This window comes from Macrobrachium rosenbergii, chromosome 14 (genome assembly GCF_040412425.1).
Source record: "Macrobrachium rosenbergii isolate ZJJX-2024 chromosome 14, ASM4041242v1, whole genome shotgun sequence".
Classification (NCBI taxonomy): Eukaryota; Metazoa; Arthropoda; class Malacostraca; order Decapoda; family Palaemonidae; genus Macrobrachium; species Macrobrachium rosenbergii.
In genome coordinates, this window is record NC_089754.1 from 27,659,884 (window position 1) to 27,687,764 (window position 27,881).

The window sequence follows — 27,881 nt, forward strand, 5'->3', positions numbered from 1 at the left end:
GATAGTTTATATTGGTGCAACTCTTATCAGTCATACAGCGCAGTGAGTCTCTCTCATATCAGTTTGGAGCCTTGGCACCTTTTACCTTACTACATAATTTTTTTATATATGCATGTTATTTTCTTCAGCAATAATAATAATAATAATAATAATAATAATAATAATAATAATAATAATAATAATAATAATTGAGGATGCCAGGATGCCAAATGGCGTCTTTTACCCTACTCAAGATACATACTGTAAATATTATTTGACCTTTTCCAATGTAAATTTTTTTGTTATAAAAAATGAACAATATGATAGTGATGCAGTCTATAAAAATGTATAAAATTTAATAAAAACCAATGCGTATTTTCTGGATTTGGTCGTAGAAATCTCATGAATTACGTCCTGCAAGTTCAATGATGTCAACATCTGAGGCATTCAAGTGGTCGGGATTCAACCTTGACCTTCAAGGGACAAGTCTAAACCTTCGATGGCCTAGGCCTATAAGCCCAATTAGTCTCACGGTTAATACGGCCAGGAATGAATCTACTAACACCAAAGTTTTCGAAGATAAGCACATGCTGTTGCCTGAATATTGGTAAATGCCCTTGTTTTCTCAAAAGAATCTAAGATCTTGATCATACTTGTTATCCTGAAAATTTAAAGATCTCCTTTTTCGAAAAATGTCACAAATTCCTGAGAGAAGGACGAAATTCTGAGTAGCTCTCACCTCTGTGAATACATGCGTACACTTGTATGCTAATTCTTGCTTTGGGAATGATATATCAAAGTTAAGGTGAGGCAGACCTTTGAATCCCTTTGACATAGTCTGTTTCGGAATATTCACTTCTGCCTTAAATGAGTATGTATGAACGCCATACTCTTGGAAAATAAACAAATTTTCGTTATTGGCATATCTTTGGGACCAATTGCTATTTTCATCATGTTCGAGCAACGGTATTTATGCTTAGACCAAAGTATATTTTCGTGTGTTCTGACCACGCTCTCTCTCTCTCTCTCTCTCTCTCTCTCTCTCTCTCTCTCTCTCTCTCTCTCTCTCTCTCTTTCATATGTGTTTGTGCGCACAGCTTATCAACCTGCACAACTTTCAATAACGTATTACGGACAAGGTCAACAATAATAATTTTGCTATTCACGGTATAACAAAAAAGACTTTGTCAGCATTTATTTGGTCAATATTCTCTCTCTCTCTCTCTCTCTCTCTCTCTCTCTCTCTCTCTCTCTCTCTCCCTCATTGAGATCTTGCTGTATTTTCTATATGCTCACAGAATCAAAGTAGATTAAAAGATAAACTGTACCATATACGTCACCATACATTTGCCACGTATCCAGTGAGTCTAATGTTTGTTTTGATAGTTTGTCTAGCTAATGTCTCAAGTTTCTAAGTATCAAAAGGTAAACAATCATTTTCCAAGAATCATTTCTACTTTAGCCATTTCTGTGAAGAGTAGAAAGTCTTATTTTTCGTAACTGAGAGGAGCAGTATTCTATGAGGGAAGACCGAGGCCTGCTTCATTCAATTAAGGAAGGTCAGGTTCCGTATTCTCCTGTTTGGGGAAGCTGGGTAAATTTGTCTGTCCGCTATTTATATGACAAAGAATGAAGAGGAAATCAAATAACTGATCGCGCACTTCGATCTTCTTTGCTTCCCAGCGCTTTTAATCTGCTTACTCGAATGAATTGTAAAACAACTGGTCTCACTTTTTCTCACACACACAAACACATATATGTACATATATATAATTGTACACACACACACACACACACACACACACACACACACACACACATATATATATATATATATATATATATATATATATATATATGTGTGTGTGTGTGTGTGTGTGTGTGTGTGTACAGTTACATCTAAAGAATCGTTGTTGCTGCTGTTTTCATTAAGCTGGCCATATGCCAGTTCGGGATATTGCTCCCGGAGCAGCCCATCACAGCGATTTTAAATTAAAAATGGAATTTAAAATAATGTAGGTCAAAGTCTAGGCCTAGACTTCACCAGGCGTTTAGGTCTACTTCTGCTGCGTCACGGTTTCAGTTCGACGCTACTTTAGACACGCGATACGTCTGCCCTTTAATCAGATGTCTCCCTACTGCTACGTTCTCATAAAGGCTGTTTTCCTCTCACTCGCATAATTATCTTGATCATCGACCCTCGGTCCTGGAGTATTGTCATCGTACTAAAGGTTTAAGTTACGTCCATAAGTTAATTGTTCTATTTCTCTCTCATGTTTTCATGCCATGTGTACCTTAGTTCGTAGACCCTTCCGGTCACCTATGCATCGCTTGCAAGTTATTGAGCCTTGGCTTCATCCTATTGTCATCGTAGATAAGTTCTAGCGGCTGATAACTCATCTAAAAATCCCTTTGGTGCTTGTGGGAACATTCGTATTCAACGTCATTTGGATTGTAGGTAGCCTAACATCCCAATTTGTATCAACTACTCCAATCGTTAATCTCAAGATGTCCAATACCTTTCGTTTTCTCTTTCTACAAGACGGTTACTAAATGAAGATAAGCAGCTATATTTACCTTCTTTGCAGTGAAACGATTGCTCTGGTTCTGTAGCATATTGTTGCCGAACTCTATTCCATTATGGGAAATTGACAAACTCATTGCATTATATATACAAATTACCATATTGGACAATTCTGAAGAGCTTTCTCTGACTGGAATATAATGCCTTATGACAACCATGTCAATGTTTCACATACATCTCATTTGAATGAAAGTTTGTGCAATATACAGTACATCAAAATGCATTAAAAGTATTGGGTGAAAAAAATACATCTTAAAATATCGATTGTTAGACTCAAATTTATTGTCATCAGTAATAAGTTATCAAACTTTGGTCGGTAATAGAATAATTGTGTTGCACCTGGGTAAAAAAGATGTGTATATTGTGCGAAATACAGTAAAGATGTTTAAAGGATTAGCTACTTCTCTTAAAACTGCTCATTCCTGTTTGCCAGTGAGGAAGAAAAACCGAATGGTCCATAGTAGTGAGGCAAAAAAAAAAAAAAAAAAAATAAAAGTAAACAAGTTGGTAGTGGATAAAGAAGAAGTAAGTAAAATTGAATTCCACATAGGCGCAATGTCTGTAGAAGAGATAGTGAAGGCAAACAGCTTAACACGCTAAGAACAAACGTGCAATTATTATTTTAATAACTTTAAAAGTCAGGAGAACAAAGAGTAATAGCTTGCACGGTAGAATTATATCATGATGGGAGAGAGATAATTCCTTTACCGGAAACATGTGGTGAAGGTTTTATCTGTGGAATCTGGTTGACGTAGCGGCAGCTAACAATCATTGTGCTTAATGATGTCAAGTTAGTAGAAGAAGTAATTGGTAATGGTATTATGTAAGATTCAGGGCGAGAGCTGAAGGATTTAAGTGAATGTAAAAACTGAATCGAAGCTCAGTCAAATATCTTAACTTTTCTGGAGGACAAAGGTAAGCTGTTGGACTTGTTAAGGAAATCCCGAGACTGCCGCTCTTTGGATGTTGACGCCACGGCAATGACGGACGAAATCAAACGTGTAATTGATGTGTCTGCTAGTCTCTAAATGATTTACTTACCAGTATTAAAGTCACCCCATTGGGCAAACTGACAGCGACGGGTGACGGAGCTTTGGGTAGTCTTAGTTCTATGGGACTGGTACAAACTATACCGATAGACAGCCTCTGCCCATGCCTATCTCTTCAGCTAATCATTTTCCAGATTACCATCTGAGATCACCCTTATCTCCGGCACTGTCATCTGAGATAGAGGCCATGATGGAAAACAAGCCCAGGAAGTCATAGACAAAGGTGATGGACAAGGGTGTTTTATGTCTCTCTGACTGTTTCATATCTTTATGGGTGGAGTGATACAAGAAAGTAAAGGGCAGTAGTAGGTATGGGCGCAAGATTGTAAAGTCAGTGCAGAATGGATGATGACTGCAGATGACACACTGTTGCCTGTGGACAGTTTAGAGAAACTGCAGAGACTGGTGAAAAAAAGTAGAGTTGACAAGAGGAGAAAGTTGAAAGTAAAGTCACGAGGCTAAATGGACACCTCTTAATGCAGTTAAGTGCTGATGTTGAATGAAAGAAGGCTCATGGTGACTATTAAAATATGAAGGTAGATGAAAAGAGGGATGGTCTGGTCACGTGGAAAGAATAAGGGATGATAAACTAGGGAAAAGAATGTACAATTCGGAAGTACTGGGAGGGAGAGGATTAGAAGAACGTGTACAGAGATGGGCAGCTGATAAAAAGGTGTTGGAAAGAAGGGGCGTCAACATTCAGGAGGAGAGAGAAACCGTGCAGGATAGAGATGAATGGTGCAGTGTGTATGAAGCAGCTAATTGGTGGAAATTTTCTGCACATGGGGTTCATCCATGATTCAGCGGTTAAGATATGAATATTTCAGTAGCTGTTGCCTTGTCTTGGGAGCCACCCACCGCCAGAGATTAAAGACTGACGCAAAACAAAAAAACCTAATAAATAAAACGTAAAATGTCATATCCCTGCACATAAAGGCTTTAAGGAAAGTGAATATGCTGATTAAGCAGACAAAACTGCAACCACTATGAATAGACCAAATATCTGTATTTCTAAATATGTCTTTTCCCCTCTAGACCCATCATCCAGGATTAATGTCATAGTGAATCTGGCAACAAGTTAAAACAAATTAAAACCCACCATTTAGCCGTGGTTTTCTTTCTTCCAAATAGGGGCTACATTGAAGTAATGTTATCGTGTCCTCAAATTTGTACCATCGAGTGACCTATGGGTATTTGGTGAATAACTCTCTAGAGCCAATCCCAGAATACTGAGAGTGCATAACAACACCTGTAATTAAACATATTTTATGTAATAGTCCAGTTACAGCCAACAAAGAATATCAAGTTGTAGTAGCAAATCCTCGACAAAAATTTTGTTTGAATCTTCACCATTTCCAGTTTATCCAGTTGTTAAATTTCTAAGGAGCCGTTGTTTAAAAAATGAGATTTAGCATATCTTCTAAGAACAGATAATCTGGGGAAAAGAAAGTATGATGCAAAAGGTAAAATCGAGTAATTTCAAGTATTCATAACAGAATCATCAGTTACAGTAGAATAAATGGGAAACAAACCAAGATATGCAACCACGGATGTAATCAGCCAATCAAGCAAGTTTTAGTTGTGCTGTGGTTCGTCTCTCCACTCCACTCATTTCATCACTTGCCGAGTCATTCTAAGTCTCTGTTAATGACAGCAGCAGCAGCCTCGTGTTTCATTAGGGGTGAGATAATAAGTACAACTGATGTTTCACAATCTGCATACATTACTGTTTCATTTTCCAGGTAAACAGTTATGTCGCTAGTAAAGCAATGAAACAACGTATGTAACGTCGCCATCTGACTCGACCATGGTAGAGAAACAGACTACGAAGGATAATATGAAACTTTTACTGTGAAGTTCAGAACAACACTTGTGTCGCGTTCTTAGTAAAAGAGATGAACAGGTGTTGGTTAATAAGCTTGCATTCTGCAGTTTCTGACTCATCTTCACATTAATAACACAATTCCTGTGATAAAACCTGGCTTAACTAATACTCCAAAATGTAAAATATCAAAGGATAGCGGTAGTAAACACGCAACCCCTTGGTTCGCAGGAATGCTTTTGTTTGAGGCGGCTGAATAACCAGAAATCAGCACGCGAACAAAACGATTTTCTCACAAGTTCACCTCTTTCTCTCTTGAGTAACAAGAGCTATGGCAGTCCTTTAAAGTCACCAAGCTTTCCTCCTGTGGAAATGGAGTAGGTCTAATTCCTCCGGCAAACCTAATCAATTTGACGCGTTAGTTTTCCTCCCTTCAAATGAACATGATCTTGTTATACGAGAAATTTCTATTATGCAATCTTACTTAGATATGTAATATCTTTATTACAGTCCCCGTTAATTTTGCCGATTTTGGATTTAACAGAAATTCTCTAGTTTTAGTAACCGTAAATCAATCATTTTAGCATTCCTCAGATTCATTAATTTTTGCTATTAAATAGAGTCCAATGAATATTTCGTACGTAGTACAAACGTAGAATTGAATACTTCGTTCGTAGTACTAGCGTAGAATTGAGTACTCCGTACGTAGTACTAACGTAGAATTGAATACTTCGTTCGTAGTACTAACGTAGAATTGAATACTTCGTTCGTAGTACTAACGTAGAATTGAATACTTCGTTCGTAGTACTAACGTAGAATTGAATACTTCGTACGTAGTACTAACGCAGAATTGAATACTTCGTACGTAGTACTAACGTAGAATTGAATACTTCGTACGTAGTACTAGCGTAGAGTTAGTGACACCCACAAAAGGAATATTGCGAATAAAAGAGATTTTCTAGGGCCTCTCAGAAAAATAATATTCTTACACAGAATAATGATTAGGCGTACTTATCAGGAAGATGTTTTCTTCATTTCCTTGTATGGGTAGATTATTTTCATATGATAACGCCTCGAGGTTCCGAATAAACAATCATCCCCCACCTTTTTTTCCTCAGGAAAAGAGTAATGTAATTAAGTACCAAGGTTTGTTTATTTCCTATAGCTAGTGAAGGGTTGACAAACAGAGATATGTCAGCGCTCCTTTGTTAAGGATCAGAATAGGGAGAGAAAGTTAAACTACCCACAAATAAATCGGTTTTCGCATTCAGGAAATTTAAAGCTGAAATACTTAATTTTAATGATAGTTATGGTACAAATAATTGACAGATGAGTTGTAATGAGGTTTTCATTAGGCTTAATCGATCACAAAGTGAGGCTTAATACGTGAAAGAATAATTCACTCGTTTAAGAAACAGTAGGAAGAAAGAGGAGAGAATTATTGCCAAGTCTAACAGAAGTTGTAACGCTACTTTGCAAAATAGTCATTAGTATTGTCTTATGCTTTGCTAATATATTATAGGAGAACTTCCCTTCTTACATCTATTTCGAGTTGGATAACAAACCAGCCCTTCATATGCATAACAATAACCCGGGGGTTCTTAATGTCTTAGGTAAGTTATAAATAACAGCGTGAGATGTCTTAGGCATATAAACAATCAGACCCACTTTATTTGCGTTCATAGATAGAGCTCCTCTTAACAACACTTCTATTACGACCGATACTTCAGGAATTATGATTCAGAGTTGCCTTCAGAACAAAACTTTATGACCATTTATGGCTACAAAGTCACTGTATATATACTGAAGTATTTCAGATTTATTTTAAATTCTGATTAACTCTACGGTGACAAGTCACCATCTTTTAATTACTCGAGGCGACACTTTCCAGGAATTAAAACTCTTGGGTATATTTCATTGCATGGAATTCTACTGTATTTATTTATTAAATTTCAAAAACATTAAATAAAAAACTACTTGGAGACATAAAACTGTATTGTGTAATTTTTCATTTATAACTGAATTGGAGACGAGCTTCATTTTCTATAAACAATAAAATTTGCTAAAATATTTCTCTCTTTCAACGTTTTACTTTTTTCAGAGATTCGCCCGCAGCCCCGCTATCTCTCTCTCTCTCTCTTTCTCTCTCTCTCCCTCCCCTCTCTCTCTCTTGCTGATTATACTAGATTTATATTTTCTCTTTGCCTCTTGCCTTGTTTACCTTCTCCCGAAAAGTTCCTAAGCTTCAGGTATGATATTTACAAGGAATACCTTTAGTGGGCCAATGCTCATGCAACGTAAGCTTTTATGACAAATTATTAGATATTCACCATCGCTGAATATAAACATGGCACTAAAGAAAGGGAATCGGCAATTAAAACAATGTGCAAGCATAAGGGAGATCTTTAAATCGTTAAATATGGTAATAAACATGGATGTTAGGTCTAGTAGAAAGGGAAAAACAGCTCTATTCCATAATTTGTTGATAGTCGCAAGAAGCGTTTTACTCAGGAACCATGCGACCACCATGGTCACTGTATGACATCATGAATCCCGCGCAATAGCAGTGCCGCGTGTCAACTGTTGCGCGGCGATCAAGATGGCGGTTGATCGATGGTATGACGTCATGATGACGTATCAAGGCACAAGCAGAGGGCGCTGTGTCAGTTGGCGCGCGACCATCACACCATAAGCACCCCACTACACCATCTGGGGAAGGTGCCAGCACACATTTACGAATTGACATAAGCGCCAAGGAAGGACGCGTCATTCCCGAGCAAGCTCAGTGCAGCTGAGACAACGAAAGGAAACTGTCTAAGACAGCGGCCGTAGCCATTCGATCAGAAGAGTCGGAGGGTATCGGGAAGAAGGGCAACCTAGCAGAACGGAGGAGCGCGGAAACGTTGGCGGGGTCACGACGGTGTTTGGGGGGCTGGGGGGCAGGAAGGGGACTGCCAGGGCTTAAAGGGAACTGCTGTAGCAGCAGCAGAAACAGCAGCAGCTGTAGCATGCTGGGTCTGCTGCTCCTGCCGTCCCTTTTGGCTCTGCTGCCATGTTCATGCTTGGCCACCACCCACGTCTTCACCAACTCCTTCTTGGTGAAGATCCCCGGCGCCGACAACAAGCTCGCTCACACGGTCGCCGCCAGGAATGGATTCGAAAATCGAGGACCGGTGAGTAGCAGTGGCTCTTTCGCTCCAGTTTTCGAGGAGGGAGGCTCCGGGCTGGCCCTGGAGCCTTCTTGGGAGCATGTAGCGGGACTCTCCATCTGGTTCCTTTAACCTTATCTGCACGGCGGTTTTGGGTCTAGAAAACAGGATATTGAAGGGAGGGCGAGATAGATAGATAGATAGACAGATAGATAGATAGATAGATAGAGAGAGAGAGAGAGATAGAGAGTTTCAGTGTATTCATAATTGATCAACATAATTCCAAATGTCATTAATATTCATGTGAAAGCTCTAGCTGTCGTATCTTCCACACTTTCTATTAATATTCCTTTGGAAAACAGATAAAATCATTTTGGAATTGACCTGTGTATTTTTTTCGAAACGGAAAACATTCTGATATAAAATTTTCTTTTTACTGATATCCTTGGTACTCACAGAAATCAATGACTGCAATTAATTTGAATATATGCGCGAAAAAACTTTCCCACATCGATTCTAATGCGTCTAAGTTTACTGTTCTCTCCCAAGGTCACATTTACTCTCTTCTTTTCCTCTGGGATGTGAAAAATATAATTACGATTTTCTTCCCGAATCTCAAGTTTCTTTGTGTTTGCTTTTCATACCTTCTACTCTGAATGACTTACTTTTCTTGAGAAATTTGCCATTTTTTTATTGGGAATAATTCTTTTTACACTGACTTGGTAATCTCTTACTAAACAACCCTTATCTCAATATACTATTTCAACATCAAGGTATCTATGACAAATCAATCTGCAATCATTATTTCACTTTCCAGATACTTTCTTTTTCATGATATTCGAAAGTTAACCTAAACTTTCCCGGGATGAAGAATTCACCCTTATAAAGTAGAGTTGTCATGTTTTCTTCATTTCCGAAAGTTTTTTGCCATTGAAATAATTTTTGTCATCATTGATACTAACCTAGAAATGTTTAGTTTTCTTATTGTTCATTTCCGTCTGGTAAGCTCTGTCCTTATTCCTATGATTTTTTTGAAAAATTTTTGCCATTATCATCTGTTATACTAACTTAAAGTTATCTAGCTTACTTTATGTTTATTTCCGTCTGAGAGGCTCTGTTTGTTCCTTTGAATATTTAAAAAAAAGTTTTGCCATTATAATCATTGATACTAACTTAAAAATGTATAGCTTTCTTTAAGTTTATTTCCGTCTGATAGGCTCCGTCCCTATTTCTTTGAATATTGTCATAATATTTTCCATTATCATCATTGATACTAACCTAAAATTGTATAGCTTTCCTATTGTTTATTTCCGTCTGATAGGCTCTGTCCTTATTCCTTTGAATATTTTGAAAAATTTTTGCCATTATCATCAATTATACTAACCTAGCCTAGCTTTCTTATTGCTTATTTCCATTTGTTAGTCTCTGTCCTTATTCATTTGAATGTTGTCAACAATTTTTGCCATCATCATCATTGGTACTAACAAAATTATCTAGCTTTTTTTTATTTCCACTTTATAATCTCTGTCCTTATTCCTTTGAATATTGTCAACAATTTTTGCCTTTATCAACAATTACACTAACCTAAGGTTATCTAGCTTTCCATTTGACAGTCTTTGCCCTTATTCCTTTGGATATTTTCAAAACTTTTTGCTATTATCATCATTAATACTAACAAAAATATATAGCTTTCTTTTTGTTTATTTCCGTATGATAGACCCCGTCCTTATTCCTTTGGATATTTTCAAAACTTTTTGCTATTATCATCATTAATACTGACAAAAATATCTAGCTTTCTCTTTGTTTATTTCCGTGTGATAGACCCCGACCTTATTCCTTTGGATATTTTCAAAACTTTTTGCTATTATCATCATTAATACTAACAAAAATATATAGCTTTCTTTTTGTTTATTTCCGTGTGATAGACACCGTCCTTATTTTCCTTTGAATATTGTTCATATATCCTGAGATTTCATTTAAAGCATCCCCTGTCCATCGTCACTGTCAGCTACTCGAAAGAATCATTCATCAACCTCCCACGACTTTGATAACCGCTATGCTTTCATTCCTACCAATGTTCTTTGTCATCTCCCCTTGTTTTTTGCCTTGCCTCCTCTTCCCTCGCTTTTGTTTCCATCGCCGTTTATCTCGTCTGCTTCTTCCCTTCTCTTCTGAGGTTATTTCCCCCTGGGGACAGTTCTTCTCGGACACCTCTCTTTTGTGCGTTGACAACTGAGCCTTTTCCCGCCCAAGTCTTTTATTGGTCATTTGAATTATAACTATCTTTTTGCCCTTAAATCATCCGTAAGGGTTTTATGCTTTATTTTTACTTTGGAATTTAGCTTTTCATAATCTACTTTCAGCCGTTACTCTCTTTTGTTTTTTAAGATAATTTTTCCTTTCAGCTGATTAAAATATCCGTCTTTATATCGGTTATTTCTTGTATTCATTTATAACATAAATCCTGTGTTCATAACCAAATTATTTTGGTTTTTCCTCAATTATGACGATTTTCTTAAACCGTACGAATATCCAGCGTTTCTTCTCTTATATTCACAGTTCTCACCCAACAACTTGTAAGATTTGTTCCCTTATTATCTCCTTTATGCGACGAATATGAAAAACGAAGAAGAGAAAAGAAAACGCTCTTGAAAACCTTGTAACTCTTTTGCCGTTTCTTTAAAAGCACGTTTTCTTTGCCCTACATATTATATATGCGCTCTCCTCGGAGACATGGCCTCCGTCCCGAGCTTTGCGTGTTAGCTGGTTCGGTTAAGTTCCTTTCTCTCCCTGTTCCTTTTCTTTCTATGGAAAGCTTTTCAGATCGTCTTTGGTTATAGTTATCTTTTTGTTTATGACTATAGATAAATAGATAAACAGGGATAGGCAGACAGGTAATAAACAAATAGGTGAACGACCAAGAACATTTAATGCATAGGCCTAAAGTTCTAGATCCTTTCATGCTCTTGCTAGCTTTCAAGAAAACGATTACCCAGTGGAGGTAGCGAAAGAAAAACCGTCATTCTTCGATAAACTTGCATTCCTAAGTAATTGTAAAATCGAGGTAAAAGAAATAACTCCATATTGTTCACAGATAAGCATAAGATGAAAGCCACACCTTTCCTCTATTCGAGTCTATTTGAAAGGGACGCTGTGGAGTTGAACAGCCATACCATATGGTATGGAGTTTGTCTTGAAACTGTCAGCCTAACGTATCACTTTGCACCGGACTTTGGAAATGCCGCGTTCGTTATTCATGAAACTTAGGTAAACGTTATTGGAAAGTTGTCAAGTAAGTGAATCATTACGAAAATGCAACTGAAATAAGACAGCCGAGCTTTGTTTTATATATTTTGAGATAATTTCTTATTGTTTTGTTAGATTTTGGCGCCCTTCTGTTTTGAAATACTGAAAAGACTATTTGCGCTAAGGCTGCTGGCTTCGTTCTCCCATCTTAGTTTTGAACTTTAATTGCTACCTTTGATGTTGGTCTAGGTTTTAGCTTCGGCTTTCATGCGTGCTGCATTTTACTTGAAGAGTTAGAAAACTGTCTACCGTAGGGCGGATTTTGATCAGAGTGGTGAATCTAAAAGCAGTATTCAGATATATATGTCAAGGATTTATAGCTTGCCAGAGTATGATTATTTTATACCGCTCGTGAGTGCAATGTTATTAGTCTAAGATTAAGTCATTCGGGCAAAATGAAGTTGTGTGTATCATGTTTTAAAAATGCGAAATTAGTGCACAGCCAGATTAGCAATAACGCCCACGTAGATAAATAGGAAAATCTGATTAATTTAGCAAAAGAATTAGCAGACATAAACAGGAAAATGCCTAATTACATGAATTACGATATGAATTACTGCATAAATATATTTATTGTATTAAAAGTACAAAAACAATTCTTACACACACATGCACAAACACGCGCGTGTATTATATATATATATATATATATATATATATATATATATATATATATATATATATATATATATATATGTGTGTGTGTGAATGTGAGTGTGTATAATTATGCAGCTAATCACTCATTTCAGGATTTCTCATAGCTATCTTCTTACACGTACTGCACTAAACACGAGAAGACGCAAAGACGCAAACATTTCGAGTTTATGGTAATATAATATGCCTATTTTATCTAACATCGTTATACGTATTTACATTAATTTACCCACCGAGACACATAAACATATATTGGTTTCCAAATATTTAACTGATGATAAATTCTCGATTTTTTTTTATTAAGTGTTAACTTAACAATCACCATGTCCATGTGAGCAGTGAGATGCATACACCTTCTACGTAACGCGTTGACGTTAGCCCAGCAAAGATTTGAAGATTTGGTAATGCCAAAAAAATGTCAAAGTTAAAGTTAAGATTAAATCACGGTGTTTCGTCATCAAGAAAGCGTCACCCTCGTTGATATTGCCCCTCAAAAGGGACATCTCGCACACCCCAAATTTCATCATGCCAGAAATAGGAAAAATAAGATGGAGGAGAGGAACATAATCTCTTATTATAGGAAACTTTCCCGTCTTGGGGATGATCTCGACAGAAGAAATGCTTTAGTAGCATGAATATGCAAATTGTATAATCACAAGGGTCGTCAGGATAAATTTGAAATTGGATCCTTTGAGGGGTGGGGGCTTAAATTCTTCCCCTCCTTTCCCCTCAACCCGCTCCATTCCACCCCCGCCCCCTTCATCCTCCTCCTCCTCCTTCTGCATGCGAGGATAGTCGTCTGTATTTGTGTAAGAATGTCTCAAAAGGTAAACTCATTTCAATATGCAGTTGACCTTATATTGTACATCATAGGCCTATCCTCCGTTACCAACATTATCGAATCTTTGGATTACTTCTTCCGAGTAAATTACTATAGTGTCGTTGATAGAATAGGTCCTGATAATGAATTTATCTTCGATCTTTGTATCGCAAAGCCACGCAATGGCTCTTCTAACATTAATCTGATGAAATCTCTCTCTCTCTCTCTCTCTCTCTCTCTCTCTCTCTCTCTCTCTCTCTCTCTCTCTCTGTTTGTTATCTTAGTTGATGGGGTCAAAAATTTATTTGGGTTTAGTTATACAATTTTTATGGCATTAACTTTAATAGTAAAATGTTTTGATTTTCTGAAAAGTAAAACTCAACGGGAGTATCAAGTTGCTCTGTCTATTAGTAAAACGATATGCTTTTATTGTTTCGACAAGTATACTGAAGACATTTACCGTACATAAGTTTTTACAATTTGTCCCTTAATAAAATGCGTATGTTATTTATATCAGACCATTGACATAATCAAAGCAAAAAATGACAAATGATCGGTGAAACTATAGAATTTGATCCGCTACTGGGAACATACACGATTTATATATAAATAAACCTCACCGGAAAACAGAATGGTGTCACCTACTTTCGGGTGGCTACGCAACGCCTCCAGGAGCATAATAGCACAAAGAGACCCATTCATCATATATGATTTGTCGTTGTTACTTTACGGCGCGAGGATAATGAATTATAAGCCAATGTCCCCACCATACGCAGTGTAGGTATCTGGAAAGACGTATGTTACTCTTGATGCAATGTGAGAAGGAGGTCACGTGCTGTGAAAAAAAGAAGTGATTGACCTAATTAAATAAAAGACGGAGCATGAAAAACTATAACTTAGTTAGTCAAGAGCATTTAACCCTGATACAAAATCCCTTTATGAAATTACTTTATCGAGTTAAAATCCTGTATCTTTCAGACTCTCGTCGCTGGCAGAATGTTTAACAAAATTAAATGACGGAATACCTTGACACATAAAGTGAACCAGTAACAGTTAGTAAACTGAAGGTTATTTATTTGCTAACCCTACAAAGGTGTGAAAGAAGGATTCTAAACCTAAGATACTCAAAGAAAGGCTTGACACCTCTTCCTGTCCAAACACCTTTTTACAAGTGACAGTGGGATAAGCAAGAACTTACGTTCGTTACTGAGTTCCCCGTAGTGGGGTAGTGCCGCCAGTACACCTCATGCGGTGCACTGTAGGCATTACTTAAGGTTCTTTGCAGAGTGCCTTCGACCCCTAACTGCAACACCTTTCGTTCCTTTTGCTGTACCTTCTTTCACATTCTTTTTCTTCCATCTTACTCTGCATCCTCTCCAAACAATTGATTTATAATGCGACCTCGAGGTTTTCCTCCCGTTACATCTTTCAAACCTTTTACTGTCACTTTCCTTTTCAGCGCTGAATGACCTCATAGGTCTCATTGCTTGGCTTTTGGCCTAAATTCTTTATTCAGTTCAATTCGCTACAGAGTTTTAAGGAGTAAAGAATTTAGCATTGCACATATTGTAGCTGTGGAAGACTTTCAAGAGTCAAGCGATTATATATAATTCTGGAGCGTTTCCAAACCAGAGGATGGCAGTGAAGAGAGCAGATGAAATTTAGAATCATGAGATTTTGGAAGACACACAAGATATTAATGAAAATTTTTACATAATTGAAATTTCGTAACTTAGAAAACGAATATGAAGTCGAGAAATTCGTGGTAGAATCTTGGAAAGGTAGAGAGCTTTTTGATGATTAGGTAACATATATCTTCCAGAACCAAGGTTGGAGAGCATAATAATTGTAAAGAATGAAGGATTACGGAACAATGGATGTTGAAAAAAATACAAAAGCGGAGAAAAGGTCACAGCGAGGAGAACAGATCATAACTATACTCTATAGTTTGCGATAGCACAAGAGTCTGAAATACGACCAAGCAGAGTAACTGGCAAAGGAAGTCTCGATATGAGGCAATAAAAGCTTCAACAGAAATATAAAGAAGAGGAGGGTCATAAATGGAGGTGGAAGTGGCACTCTATTTACTGAAGACTTGGTTGTTGAGAGAGAGGCATTTTGAAATATTGGCGTGTAGGAGACGGAGAGAGAGAGAGAGAGGAAGAGGGGGTGTTGGGAGCAAAGTATTTCCAGAACCAGGAGAGAGGAGAAAGGAGAGTATGATCATCACGAGAAAGAAAATATTGGTCTACAGTTGATTTTCCTGATATCAAGGAATGTGTCTGCTTCTTTCGTAATTTGAACTATAACAGTGAGGTGCAGATTAAGGGCCACTATACTACCGGGTGTTCAGGGTCACCATTTTGTTTTGGATACTTTGCTATTGATATTTTCGATTTTTATATCCTAACCTAGTCCTGAAATTCTAGATTTAGCTATTTTCAAATCACTGTTTACGACTGATTTCCTCCCTGCAACAATGGTCTGGAAAATAGTTGATGTGGTATCATATGGAACTGTTTGAATATTATGTATCCTGAAGACTGAAACTAAGCTGAACAAACTACTGTTGTTTTTCATCATATTTAACATTGTGGAACACATCATCTGCAGTAGCTACAGCTCTTCTAAAGATGTTGCAGGATGCCTCATCTCCAGTGTACCCTAAGATAGTTTGTCTTATAAAATTCCACGTAGGAGTATAGTGCCGTACATGGTGCACTGTAGGCACTATTTAAGGCTCTTTGCAGTGCAGCGTTCCTTCGGCCCCTAGCTGCACCCCTTTTCGTTCATTTCACTGTACCGCCATTTATATTCTCTTTTCTTCTATCTCACGTTCCTCTCTCCTAACAGTTGTTTCATGGTGCAACTGCGAGGTTTTCCTCCTGTTACACCTTTACAGTCTTTTTACTCTCAATTTCCCTTTCAGCGCTGAATGACCTTACAGGTCCCAGCGCTTGGCCTTCGGCCTAAATTCTATATTCTATTCCTTATTCAGAATTGCGCTGTTACTGAACCTTAGGACCTCTGGGTTCGTTCGATACCCAAGTATCTCCCTGCCTCTGATGTTGCCAGCTTGTCGTGATGTTTCTGAGTGTTTGGGGCTTGTTGCCATCAAGGCAAACATACTTTGAAATTCTTTGGAATGACTCTAGTGACCCTGTTGTAAGGAATATTGATCGTCCATTAGTGTCATCCAATAAACTCCTAAGGGAATAGTCTTGGGATTTATCAGGCCAGCAAGGAGATGCAGTTTATGAATAGCTTTTAGTGGAGTCTAACGGTGACATTTCCAGTTCTAAGTGCCCGATTAAATACTTTGTTATTAATTTCAAGAATAACACAAAAATGTCCTGGTTAATCAAAATACCAATTACAGATGTAAAGTCATCTGTAATAGTTGCTTTTGCCAAGCATGTAATGTGGTGATTTTATTCAATCCCGTTCCTAACGCCTAGTGTGTATATTGAAGACTAATTGTGAAACAGGAGGCTTCTTTCCCTCAAAAGAACGATTCGCCGTTCGTGAAAAGCAGCTGCGACCATGAAGTTAGAAACAACTTAAAGAGAGAGAGAGAGAGAGAGAGAGAGAGAGAGAGAGAGAGAGAGAGAGAGAGAGAGAGATCTTGCTTTTTTAAATTACAAGATGAGCTTTATTTGTTTCTGTAGATAAAAGATAAGTTATTCCTAGTCCTAGATCGCTCGGGTCAAGCATCATAATAGGTCAATTCCGCTAATAGAAGAATATAATACCTTTCGCACACCAGTTAAGTTTTTCATAAGTAATGTAATTAAGCCAAAAGATGTTTATGCCATGGTGGCTTTATTTTATTTTTATTACTTTTTTATTTTGTCTTTCTCTTGATATGACATAAATAGAATAATCGCAGCACTTCACGAGAAAAAGAAAAAACTGTTGACAAGAAACTGTCTTTTGTTAGTCTCATGGGAGAACTTATTATCTTTCCAATATTAATGCTTCTCCTCTTATTGACTTTGATACGGGAGTTCAATAATTAAATGACGTAAAGTTCCCATACGTCAAAGATCTTGATAAATATCTTCTTTTTCTTCTTCTTTTTCAGCTTACCCATTTCTATTTGGGGTCTCTGTTTCATTTCAGCCTTCTCCATTTTCCTGTGTCCAGTGCATCCTGACTTCTCAAACCTTTCTCCCACATGTCATTCGCTATTTTATCCTTTCATCTGAACTTTGGCCTTCTCCTTCTCTTTCCCTCCCCCGTAGGGAGGGTAGTGCTGCCGTCAGTGCACCTCATGCGGTGCACCGTAGGCATTGCCTAAGGTTCTTTGCGGCTTGCCGTCGGCCCCTAGCGGCAACCTCTTTCATTCCTTTGCTGTACCTCCTTTCATATTCTTTTTCCACCCTCACCTAACAGTTATTTCATAGTGCAACTGCAAGGTATTCCTCCTGTTACACCTTTCAGACCTTTTACTGTCAATTTCCGTTTCAGCGCCGAATGACCTCATTTGTCCCAGTGCTTGGCCTTTGGACTAAATTCTATATTCAGTTCAATTCTCTTTCCCCTCTACTTCCATGCTCATAACCCTTTTATAGACATGACCTTCTTCTCTCCGCAAAACCTGACAGCTGTTTATTGTTATTCAATTGCCATTTCTCAGTGGCCACTGCATATTGAAACTCTGATTGACGTGAATTACCTCAGCAACATGATATTCTTCCGTATCACACTAATCAGTGGAATGTCGGTAAATCCCGCCAGTATGAAGTGAGTATTTCGCATAATTACTACGACTTGTTTCAGATGATGAAGGAGACACTGATCCTTAGAACTCATAACGAGCTCATTAACGCGACGTTCTTGGAATTTCTTCTAGTTATGCAAAAGACGATTTAAATCTTATGTTGTGTCAGCAAGCTTTGTCAGAGCTGATCAAGATAACTGGTAGTACGTCATAATATATATATATATATATATATATATATATATATATATATATATATATATATATATATATATATGTATATATATATATATATATATATATATATATATATATATATATATATATATATATATATATATATATATATATATATATGTATATATATATATATATATATATATATATATATATATATATATATATATATATATATATATATGTGTGTGTGTGTGTGTGTGTGTGTGTGTGTACAGTATATGTATACATATATATATATATATATATATATATATATATATATGCATATATTATTTAATACATTAAAGATATTCGCATTTCATTCGTGTCTGCAAAGTGCTCGGTATTTCTAGGTCAGACTGTCAAAAGTTGTGCCGGTATAGATAATAATAATTTTATTTATGCTCGTGTTCTCTTTTAGTGCAAAATGATGAACTTAAGTGTTTTTGTTTTTAATGAATTAATAGCTGACCTCAAAAATGCAATAAAGGCTTTTGAAACTAATAGTTTTATGAAAGCTTCACAGTAGAACCAAAGACTTAAATGGCGCAGGAATTATGTTAGGAATTGGATGCAAGAGTCCAGAAATAAAAACAGATTAAAAACAGATTACGCTGATGAATTCAAACAGGAAATGGATGAGAAACATTACCGAAAGTAAACACATAAACAATGAAAGTGATAACGGGAGAAAAGATAAAAAAAAAAAAAATACGACAGATAGAAACAAAAGTTGACGTGATAAGCAAAGCTGAAGTAATTAAAGGGCTTTAATAAGGGCAGATAGAGTGACGGTGAGTTGATTAGACCCTTTCGTCATTTGTAAAGTATTAGCATTGAAAAGAAAGAATTGCCGAGACATCAGTAGGCTATGACTTCAAGCGAAAATACAATAACTAATACAATTTCCTTTATTTTTTGATAATTTTTCATTTTTATAATAATAATAATAATAATGAAACCATTCTGTGGAAGCTTGAATTTCGAGTCGATGGCCCTGTGGTCTTGTTCCATGAATGGTGTTCATCTTCTGAATAATAATAATAATAAGGGTTCCAGTCCAATTCCATGACAGGAACAGCAATGCGTAAAAGTTAGGAAATAGGTCAGAATTCGCGAGTCCCAAATGCTTTCACGGAACTTTGACAAGTTGCCATGTCTGCTTTGAACCTTCGCTCTTGCTAAAAAGAAAAGAAAACGCGACGTCTCTTTTTGGTCTACCTTGATTATCGCTCAGGGAAAATGTACGCTGAAACTGTTCGCTGTGATCGGCATTCCAGTCCAAAGAAGATCTCTTTCCAGATGCTTTCGTTCGTAAAATCTAATCCATTTAGAAGGGTGAGTCATTCTTGCCGTAATGCTCCCCCCAAACTCCCCCCTTTCAAATTGATGAAAAGACACAAATGAATTTTCTTCTGGTAATTTGAATGGCGAGATTTTGTTGCTGAATGAAACTCCAGTATTATATGACAGCCGTTATTATGTTAAGGAGCCCGAGAAGAATAAAACAGCTCTAATCTAGTCCTAGAATACAATCTAGCTTTCCCCGTAGAGGGTAGTGCCGTCAGTGCACCTCACGGGGTGTACTGTAGGCATCACTAAAGATTCTTGTAGCGTCCCTTCGGCCCCTAGCTGCAGCCCCTTTCATTCCTTTTACTGCACCTCCTTTCATATTCTCTCTTCCATCTTGCTGTCCACCCTCTCCCAACAGTGCAACTGCGACGTTTTTCTCGTGTTACACATTTCAAAACTACCTACTCTCAATGTCCTTTCAAGCGCTGAATGACCAAGTCATTATTCCATTCCAGAGTTCAGTCTAGGACTAAAAATCAATCTGGCTCAAGAATAAAGACATTAATCTTTAGGGAGTTCTTGGGCGATAAAGAGCAATCCAGCTTTATAAAGAAAGGTCAGGCCTATGTCTGTCATTATTCGTTACCATAGAAGCTTTATTTAGACGTAGCTCTGGGACCATTAACGTAAGCCATCTTGAAATCTCACCGATTTTACCTGAAAAGTTGGACTGGTGTTAAGCTAAAATTTAAAGCTTCTGTCTATAAAAGTAATCCATTTTATGTATGTGCCACCTCACTTATTATCATATCTCAAGTCTGACTGTTCTTCGAAGGTACATTTATGAGAACTTTGGGCTAGACTTTTGTTGAAAATAATTTACGTGAAAGGAAAGGAATTTTATTCATCGAGTCTAACTGAAAGCCGAGTATAAACTGGAGACGAACTAAAAGTTGAGGGCATACGTTAATTCTGCCATGTGTAATACATCATCAGAGCATAGATATTAACTGCTGTATGGTCCTTTTGTTTTTCTATTGACTTTTAACAAGACATTTCATCTTTGCCTTATTTTGAAAGCTGCCATGGATACCAAGGGATGTACGCGAGAGATATGAGTAGCAGAGGGTTACGAGAAAGGAAGTATCGCTGTTAATTCTAGGACAGGTGGAAATAATGGAATTGTTTCATCGCGGGATATTACATTCTTCGCCTCTGAGATTAATAACATAAGAATTGCAGAGATGACAAAATTAATAAGAGTACTGTGTCAAGATTACGTGCACCATTTTTTGGTGTTGGATAAGACTACTTATATCTTTTGCAAAACCTGTCGATTATCATAGATAGCCCATAAGCAAAATAAAGGGCTTTATTAAAGGTTACAGAAAGCTGGATTCAGATTGTGTTGGTCATCCTTATCCAACTACAGCCAAAATGTTACCCACTTGAGGGCTATTTACGCTTATTAACTCTAGAAGTAACTCATTAACGTGTGTTCCATGTTTATTTCCCTTCTAAGGATATAAATTTCATTTGCTATTAACTAAGTGCAGAATAGGCCAATTTCCAGCAGTCTAAAACAATCTCCACTAGCGTTAAGTTTTTTAGTTGTCTTTTAGGATCTGTTGAAATGCAGCTGTCATGGAAGCTAACTGTTATTGACTTAAGATATTCACTAGAAGAATTTATTGCAATAAATTCATCAGAAGAATCATTCAGTTTTCGTCCTTTTCAGATCATTTTGGGCAAGACTCACTTGACCTTTGCCACGTGGAGCGATGACAAATAGAGCCTGGAAGTGTAAGACTATGCATTTTACCCAAAGGCAAACGTTCGGAGAATATGGTATATAATACGTAATAACGTTCTTTCAGGTGACAAACTTTTAGCGTTACTTCGACTGAGAGGCGATTCCTTGCAAGCTAAATTATAGACGAGAACAAATGGAATGAAATGCGTCCGTGAAACGGAGCTAATTTAGTCCCACGATTAGTACGTTTACAACCCATTTCGAAATACATCTATTTAGCCGATGCAGCCAAAAAATCATTATTGCAATTGTTGATCAAAACACCGCCCCCCCAAAAAAAAGAGAAATACCAAATTGAAAAATCTGTTATTCCCTCGCATTTGAAAGGCAATCCATTTCATGCGAGTAAAGTGAGGGAGACGAGCTATCAACTTTAATTCATAGATTTGGCGAACGGCTTCCTGATATTCACAGTAGATTAATAAGCAGTCTGTGTCGTGACATTCATATTGGCACTGCACTGCAAGTAAAACAAAGACAGAGGAGTCTTTTGTGATCGATGAATGTCGAACCGAATGTTAGTTAAAAAGAATATGCACTGCTTTTCCAATATTTGATTAGTTAGGCCTAGTGCCTGTGATTGAACCCGTAGCGTAATATTTCGAACATATTAAATCTTGATAGTAATTCAGATATAGAATGGAAAATGTGGTACTCAAGAACATTTTTTTACTCTGTTTTTCGATTTAATGATAGTGTAATTTGTTTGGTGGTTATTGAGTTTTCCCCTAAACAAAAGGTTCGGCATAATTTCGCACGCACGCCATCTGAAATACAGTATATTTTGAATGCAGTGCTATGTCATTTGTAATTACGTGATGCATTTCCCACATCCAAGGTCCTTTCAGCAAAGGGAAATGGAACTGTTCTAGGTAGCGATGTGATGTGTTGGACATTCTGTTGATGTTGCCATGACTGGTTACCGAAAACGGGGTGACTATCACAGATGCTGGGAGTTTATGTTGCTTATGCAGATTTGGACTCAGGTGATTCGTACAGCTGCTGATAGTTCCGTTGCTTATGTAGATTTGGACTTAGAGAAAACTGAATGCCACTAAAGAAAACCTATCAAGTCTGGTTGTTTCATTACTTAGAGATGCAAATATTTATTTGGGGGGATAAATTTTCTTTTTCTCAGCCACCTTTTGAAAGGTCATTGATTCTCTTTCTGCCTTAAGGATAGTAAATATAATATTTACATTATTTTCACATTTGTCTATTTGTATTTCATATGCACTATAGCACAACTTCACGACTTTTCATATAAAAGTTATTTGGATAAACTGAACAGTTCATCACAAAACATCTCCTGTGAAGAACTCTATGATTTGAATGGCCATTTTTAGACGCCAAAGATTCTTCATATTACATCTTTACGTATAACAAAAAAGCATGCCCATTTTCTCAAAGATCCCTCATATTTGCATCCTTACATTTAGCAACAAAGCCTGTCCATTTCCTTGCCTGTCTCTTTCCCCTATCTCTATTGTAGTCGACCATTCAGGAATTCTGTCGTAGTATTTCTCCCCGACAAAACGTAGCGAAAAGAAACTCTGACCTCTGTTTGAAAGCCTGCCTGTCTAGGTACCCCGCCTGGCCTTCCACCTCATAAGCCGTCAAGAACAGTCTTGCTTCTGGACAGATGAGAGCCTTTTATGTGGCATCATTCCTTCTGCAAATCCTTCATCTGGGAGCCCCTAGGCAGCGTTCGTTTTCATAACTATCAAAGAGATCACTGGAAAGAGGGAAAAAAGAATATGAGGTGGCGTGCAGGTTATGCTTTGGTGATAGACTGATATCAGTGATTTCAATAAATGTACCATGTTTCGTATTAAATACCATGTTTCATTTTGGTACCAAGTATAATAACTGTATACTTATACATAGACATAATAAATGTGATAAGAAAATTACCAAATAATAGAAATTTTACAGTTACAGGGAGGCGCAAAGATATTGTATGAGCCAACAGAACACTTCTTAGGACTTCCCAGTCTGTTAACCACTATGAATATTTATTACAAATGGATATAATCAGATGATAGCCTAATATACCAAAAGGAAAACAGATATATAAGTTCTTCCATCCCTAATGTGATTTTGAACCTATTTCAAAATGCAGTAATAATGGCAAAGTTCCTTTAACTCACCATGCCACAAGGAATAACAGATTTCTTTCAGCTAGAACATACATACATCTGTTGAATTCAGTTCATCAAAGATGGATAGACCCATCATCACTATTGTTGCAGATTTATCAATGATTTTTACTTGTAGGCAGAGATATACATAAAATCTTCAAGATCCATTCTAATAGCCATAATGACGGCTTAAATGAATGAGTTTTTCCACACTTCTTGGGTACACTTATCACTGCAAGGCTTGAATTTGAAGGGGAAGTAAGTGATGGAGTTCGAACTCACACACAAGGGTAAGAGTGAGGTTACCGTTAAGCCAGCGTGTTATGAGAAAGATAGGACCTGATTTCAACTCAGTGAACTTTTAACTGTCGAATTTAGGTGCATTCTGCTAAAGCCGAAAGAAACACCACCTCACACTGGAACACTGTGGGCTTTGCTCTCCAGGTACTACATAGTGTGTACATACATTTTTAAGTCGCAGTGATCTGTCTTGTAAGTGCCGAAACTACCAATAACATCACACCTGGGCTTAACTGTCAGGAGGAACTTGTGTAGCCTGTTTTTATAAGTGCATAGGTTGACAGTGATTGCTGAAATGAAATGAAGGGACTAATGGCAGAGGATCTGCCTACACTGGATATGACTTGAGTCTAGCATGATGAAGAAGTTCATGCAAGTTTTCTTTTTTCTTTTATGGGATTGTGTAGCACTCCTTTAACTTGCTCAAGTAACTTTAGTTCTTAGGATAAGGAAACCATATTGGAGCTATAGTCTAGGATAATCAAATCAGTGTTGCCCATTGTATGTGCTTGGGGATGATATCTGTTCTTTGCAAATGTTCCCAGTATCCATTCTGACTGTTAACTACAGTACGCTGTGATTCTGTCGATATTAGTTGACAATATTAGGTCACTAGAAATGACTCAAGGGTCTTTGACCCGGCACTTCACCGTAATGGCCTTTTTATGTGGATCAACATTCTGTAAATTCTTACTAAAGCACATGCATTCAAATTTGTGCCTCTTAAAGAGATCTTGTATTTTTCTGTTACTGTGAATCAACTGTATTGCCCAGAGTATTTTGAAACTATTCATAGATATTTTCGATATGAGAGAGTCAATGAATAAAAATATAAATTATATTATGAGTTTTGCCAGTTGCTATCAAAATCATTTAATATGATGAAGATAATCGCGCCGAGTAATGTTCCTTGTAATACTCCCGATGTCACGGGTTAGTCTAGATTTTGCTCCATTAGATGATAATTTGAGGCATTTAATTTGGGATAAAATTTTGTAGTCATTGTTTTTGTGGATCTAATCATCCAATTTTTTTTAGCGCTTATTCCAAAATATAAAGTAGAGAGAGAGAGAGAGAGAGAGAGAGAGAGAGAGAGATTTCAGATTTTACTTTGTTACTTGCAATACAGCTAGCAATTATAGACCTGCATATGAGAGAGAGGGAGAGAGAGTATCTGCATGTACTACATATATAGGTCACAATACTTTTTCAGTAGCAGGTGTTCACAGTAGAAAGAGAGAGAGAGAGAGAGAGAGAGAGAGAGAGAGAGAGAGAGAGAGAGAGAGAGAGAGAGAGAGAGAGAGAGAGAGAGAGAGCATAGCATAGTGGTGGTAATGGTTGCAGTGTTGTAGTTTCAAGGGATTTCTGCGCCCGTTATTACCGAATCGATAAGTGTGAGCGCGTTTATTACCATGCAGTATTGACTATACAAAGAGGTTTTCTAAACAGCGTCGACGAAGTTTGACCTTGAGGTTATTATGCTGTATGTTATGAAGAGATTCACAAATACAACACGAGTATTAGTGCTAGCATTCAGACATTCATATGAAACATGAAGTAAAGAATTGACTTCAAAATAAACTTCCTAAGACGCATAGCCTGTTCATATGTCAAGAGATAAACAGTGTGAAGATAAAAACGTAAAAATGGATAAACTGACCCGATGATAATTATGTACAGTTCCCAACAAAACTGCGATTGCAGTTTTTATAATCATGAGACGCAATTGTTCAACAAAGTGATATCTGGCAACTAGTAAAAGGAAACTGGTCATAATTGTCATTTTCTCTTTCTCTCTTTTTTAAATCCAGGCAACATCTACTTCTAAAAATATACTGATCGAAACCTAAAATCACTGATAAACTCATTATTTATAAACATATCCATTATTATATCCGTAAAGATATTAAAAGCCAAATCAATGATTCTCTTTATACCCCTATTATCGTTAAAACCGTTATGCAGCAGTTTCACCAAGATCCCAGTGCTCACCCTATCAACTAAATTCAACTGTATTTCCTCCTCAAAAAGTTACGAAACTAAGCCTGATATGCGGTTGACATTAGAAGCAAAGATTTCGCACAGAAATTTCAGCCTAGAATTGCTTGGCAATGAAAATAACAGCGTTATAATGGCGAAGAGAGTCACGAAATTAAATGAGACAATGAAAGGACATTTGCAACGGTGACATTGGTTGGGAAATGAGGTGGAGCTCAGCGGAGGAGAGAAGTGTTAATGTGAGGATGCAGAGAGAGAGAGAGAGAGAGAGAGAGAGAGAGAGAGAGAGAGAGAGAGAGAGAGAGAGAGAGCTTAAGGGGATTTAAACATAAACCTACTTATATAGTAGGTTATTATTTCAAATCTCTTTTAACCGTCATCAGATTAGATGAGAGTGTATTAAGAAGGTATACATACAACAATTAAAATCATTATGAAAATCTGAATATAGGTCTGTTCATATATGCAACATACATAGTGATAGTCACAGACATACATAGAAGTGTTCCAGTCTTTCACTTCATCTTTTTTTAACAAGTGGTTGAATGAAAATAATATTGTAAAGTTTACGAGAGAGAGAGAGAGAGAGAGAGAGAGAGAGAGAGAGAGAGAGAGAGAGAGAGAGAGAGAGAGAGAGAATGTTGGGGACTTCATGCTGCTTGAAATCATACAATCGTAAGTACCTGTATATCTAGGTACAGGATAGGATTGTATACAAATTAATGCTTGAGAGAGAGAGAGAGAGAGAGAGAGAGAGAGAGAGAGAGAGAGCGTCTTTCAAATCAGATTAGTTCCTGTCAGTCCGGTTGGTTCAATATTGCTCAGTGTACGGTATTCATTATCTCGCACATTTTCGTTTTCATCAGCTAACTCATAGCAATTGAATTGCTTGATATGCAAAATACCATTCTTTAGTCATAGTCGTTGAGTATAGTCTCATTAATAAGGTGAATTTAAATCCACGCAGTTATAACCTGAACTCTTGTCTGTTCACAGCACATTAATATCATTATTATAGTTACAAAGTGATGTCTGAAAGTTTTCGATGCACGTGGATTCGTAACAATATAGTTTACTCCATGAACTAAGCCGACTGGGATCGTCAAACGCTTGTCTCCGATAGAATGAGTTATATATTTTAGTTCTGTGCTTATACTGATCTTTATAACATACTGGACATGCATGAAAATGAAACGCATGAAGGAGGTATGGAATAAAAAAAAAATCCTTACTTCTGTTCTCCATGACCCTGAGTGAAACCGTCTGGATCTCCCTCGTTTCAAGGGCAAAATCTAATTGACTTTGTTTCCAACGCATACGCCTTTACACAAATCTATAAAGCTTTGTTAAGCGTGTAAGTTTTCTAAAGGATTTTGTATAATTAATATACTTGTACTAGAATAGGGGGAACTAAACCGCTGTAACTAGAGTTCTTCGGTGCAAGGCTCTCTCTCTCTATAAATCTATAAAGATTTGTTAAACATGTAAGTTTTCTAAATCATTTTGTATAATTAATATACTTGTACTAGAATAGGGGGAAATAAAGCGCTGTAACTAGAGTTCTTCAGTGCAAGGCTCTCTCTCTCCCTCTCTCTCTCTCTCTCTCTCTCTCTTTCTCTCTCTCTCTCTCTCTCTCTCTCTCTCTCGTGTACGATCCTCTTGGCAATTACTTTAACCAATCTCAAAGACAAACCAAACACTATTTTAACTTAGTTCAGTTTTATGGCTTTAGACCGATGCGTCTCACATTCTATTGTGGTACGTTTAATCAAGTTTCTACGTTCTTTCTTTGGTTTATTTTATAAAATAATTGCTGTGGACTTGAAAACCGCGCACATTGTTAACGACATTAAGTGAAAGAAGCCCCCTGAAAGAGAGAGAGAGAGAGAGAGAGAGAGAGAGAGAGAGAGAGAGAGAGAGAGAGAGAGAGAGAGAGTTATTGATCAAGTTTTAAACTTAAAATTTTAATTTCTGTTAATGTAAGCATTTTGTCGGCATAAACCTGTAAATAATACTAAAGGAAATATAAGA

General features: G+C 37.1%; 2 protein-coding genes across 2 annotated transcripts in view; one reads left to right on the top strand and one right to left on the bottom strand.

The window, feature by feature from the left end:
• The window catches only part of LOC136845841 (gamma-glutamyl hydrolase-like), a 30,270-nt gene extending 26,556 nt beyond the window's left edge, over positions 1-3,714 (bottom strand). Inside the window, exon 1 of the mRNA XM_067116244.1 lies at positions 3,605-3,714. The gene's annotated coding sequence lies outside the window, so the exon portion shown is untranslated. The remainder of the gene's footprint in view (positions 1-3,604) is intronic.
• Positions 3,715-8,078: 4,364 nt separating this feature from the next.
• amon (amontillado) overlaps positions 8,079-27,881 on the top strand; it is a 273,648-nt gene continuing 253,845 nt past the window's right edge. The window contains exon 1 of the mRNA XM_067116245.1: positions 8,079-8,607. Coding sequence (XP_066972346.1) covers positions 8,443-8,607 — 165 coding nt within the window. The 5' untranslated portion in view covers positions 8,079-8,442. The remainder of the gene's footprint in view (positions 8,608-27,881) is intronic.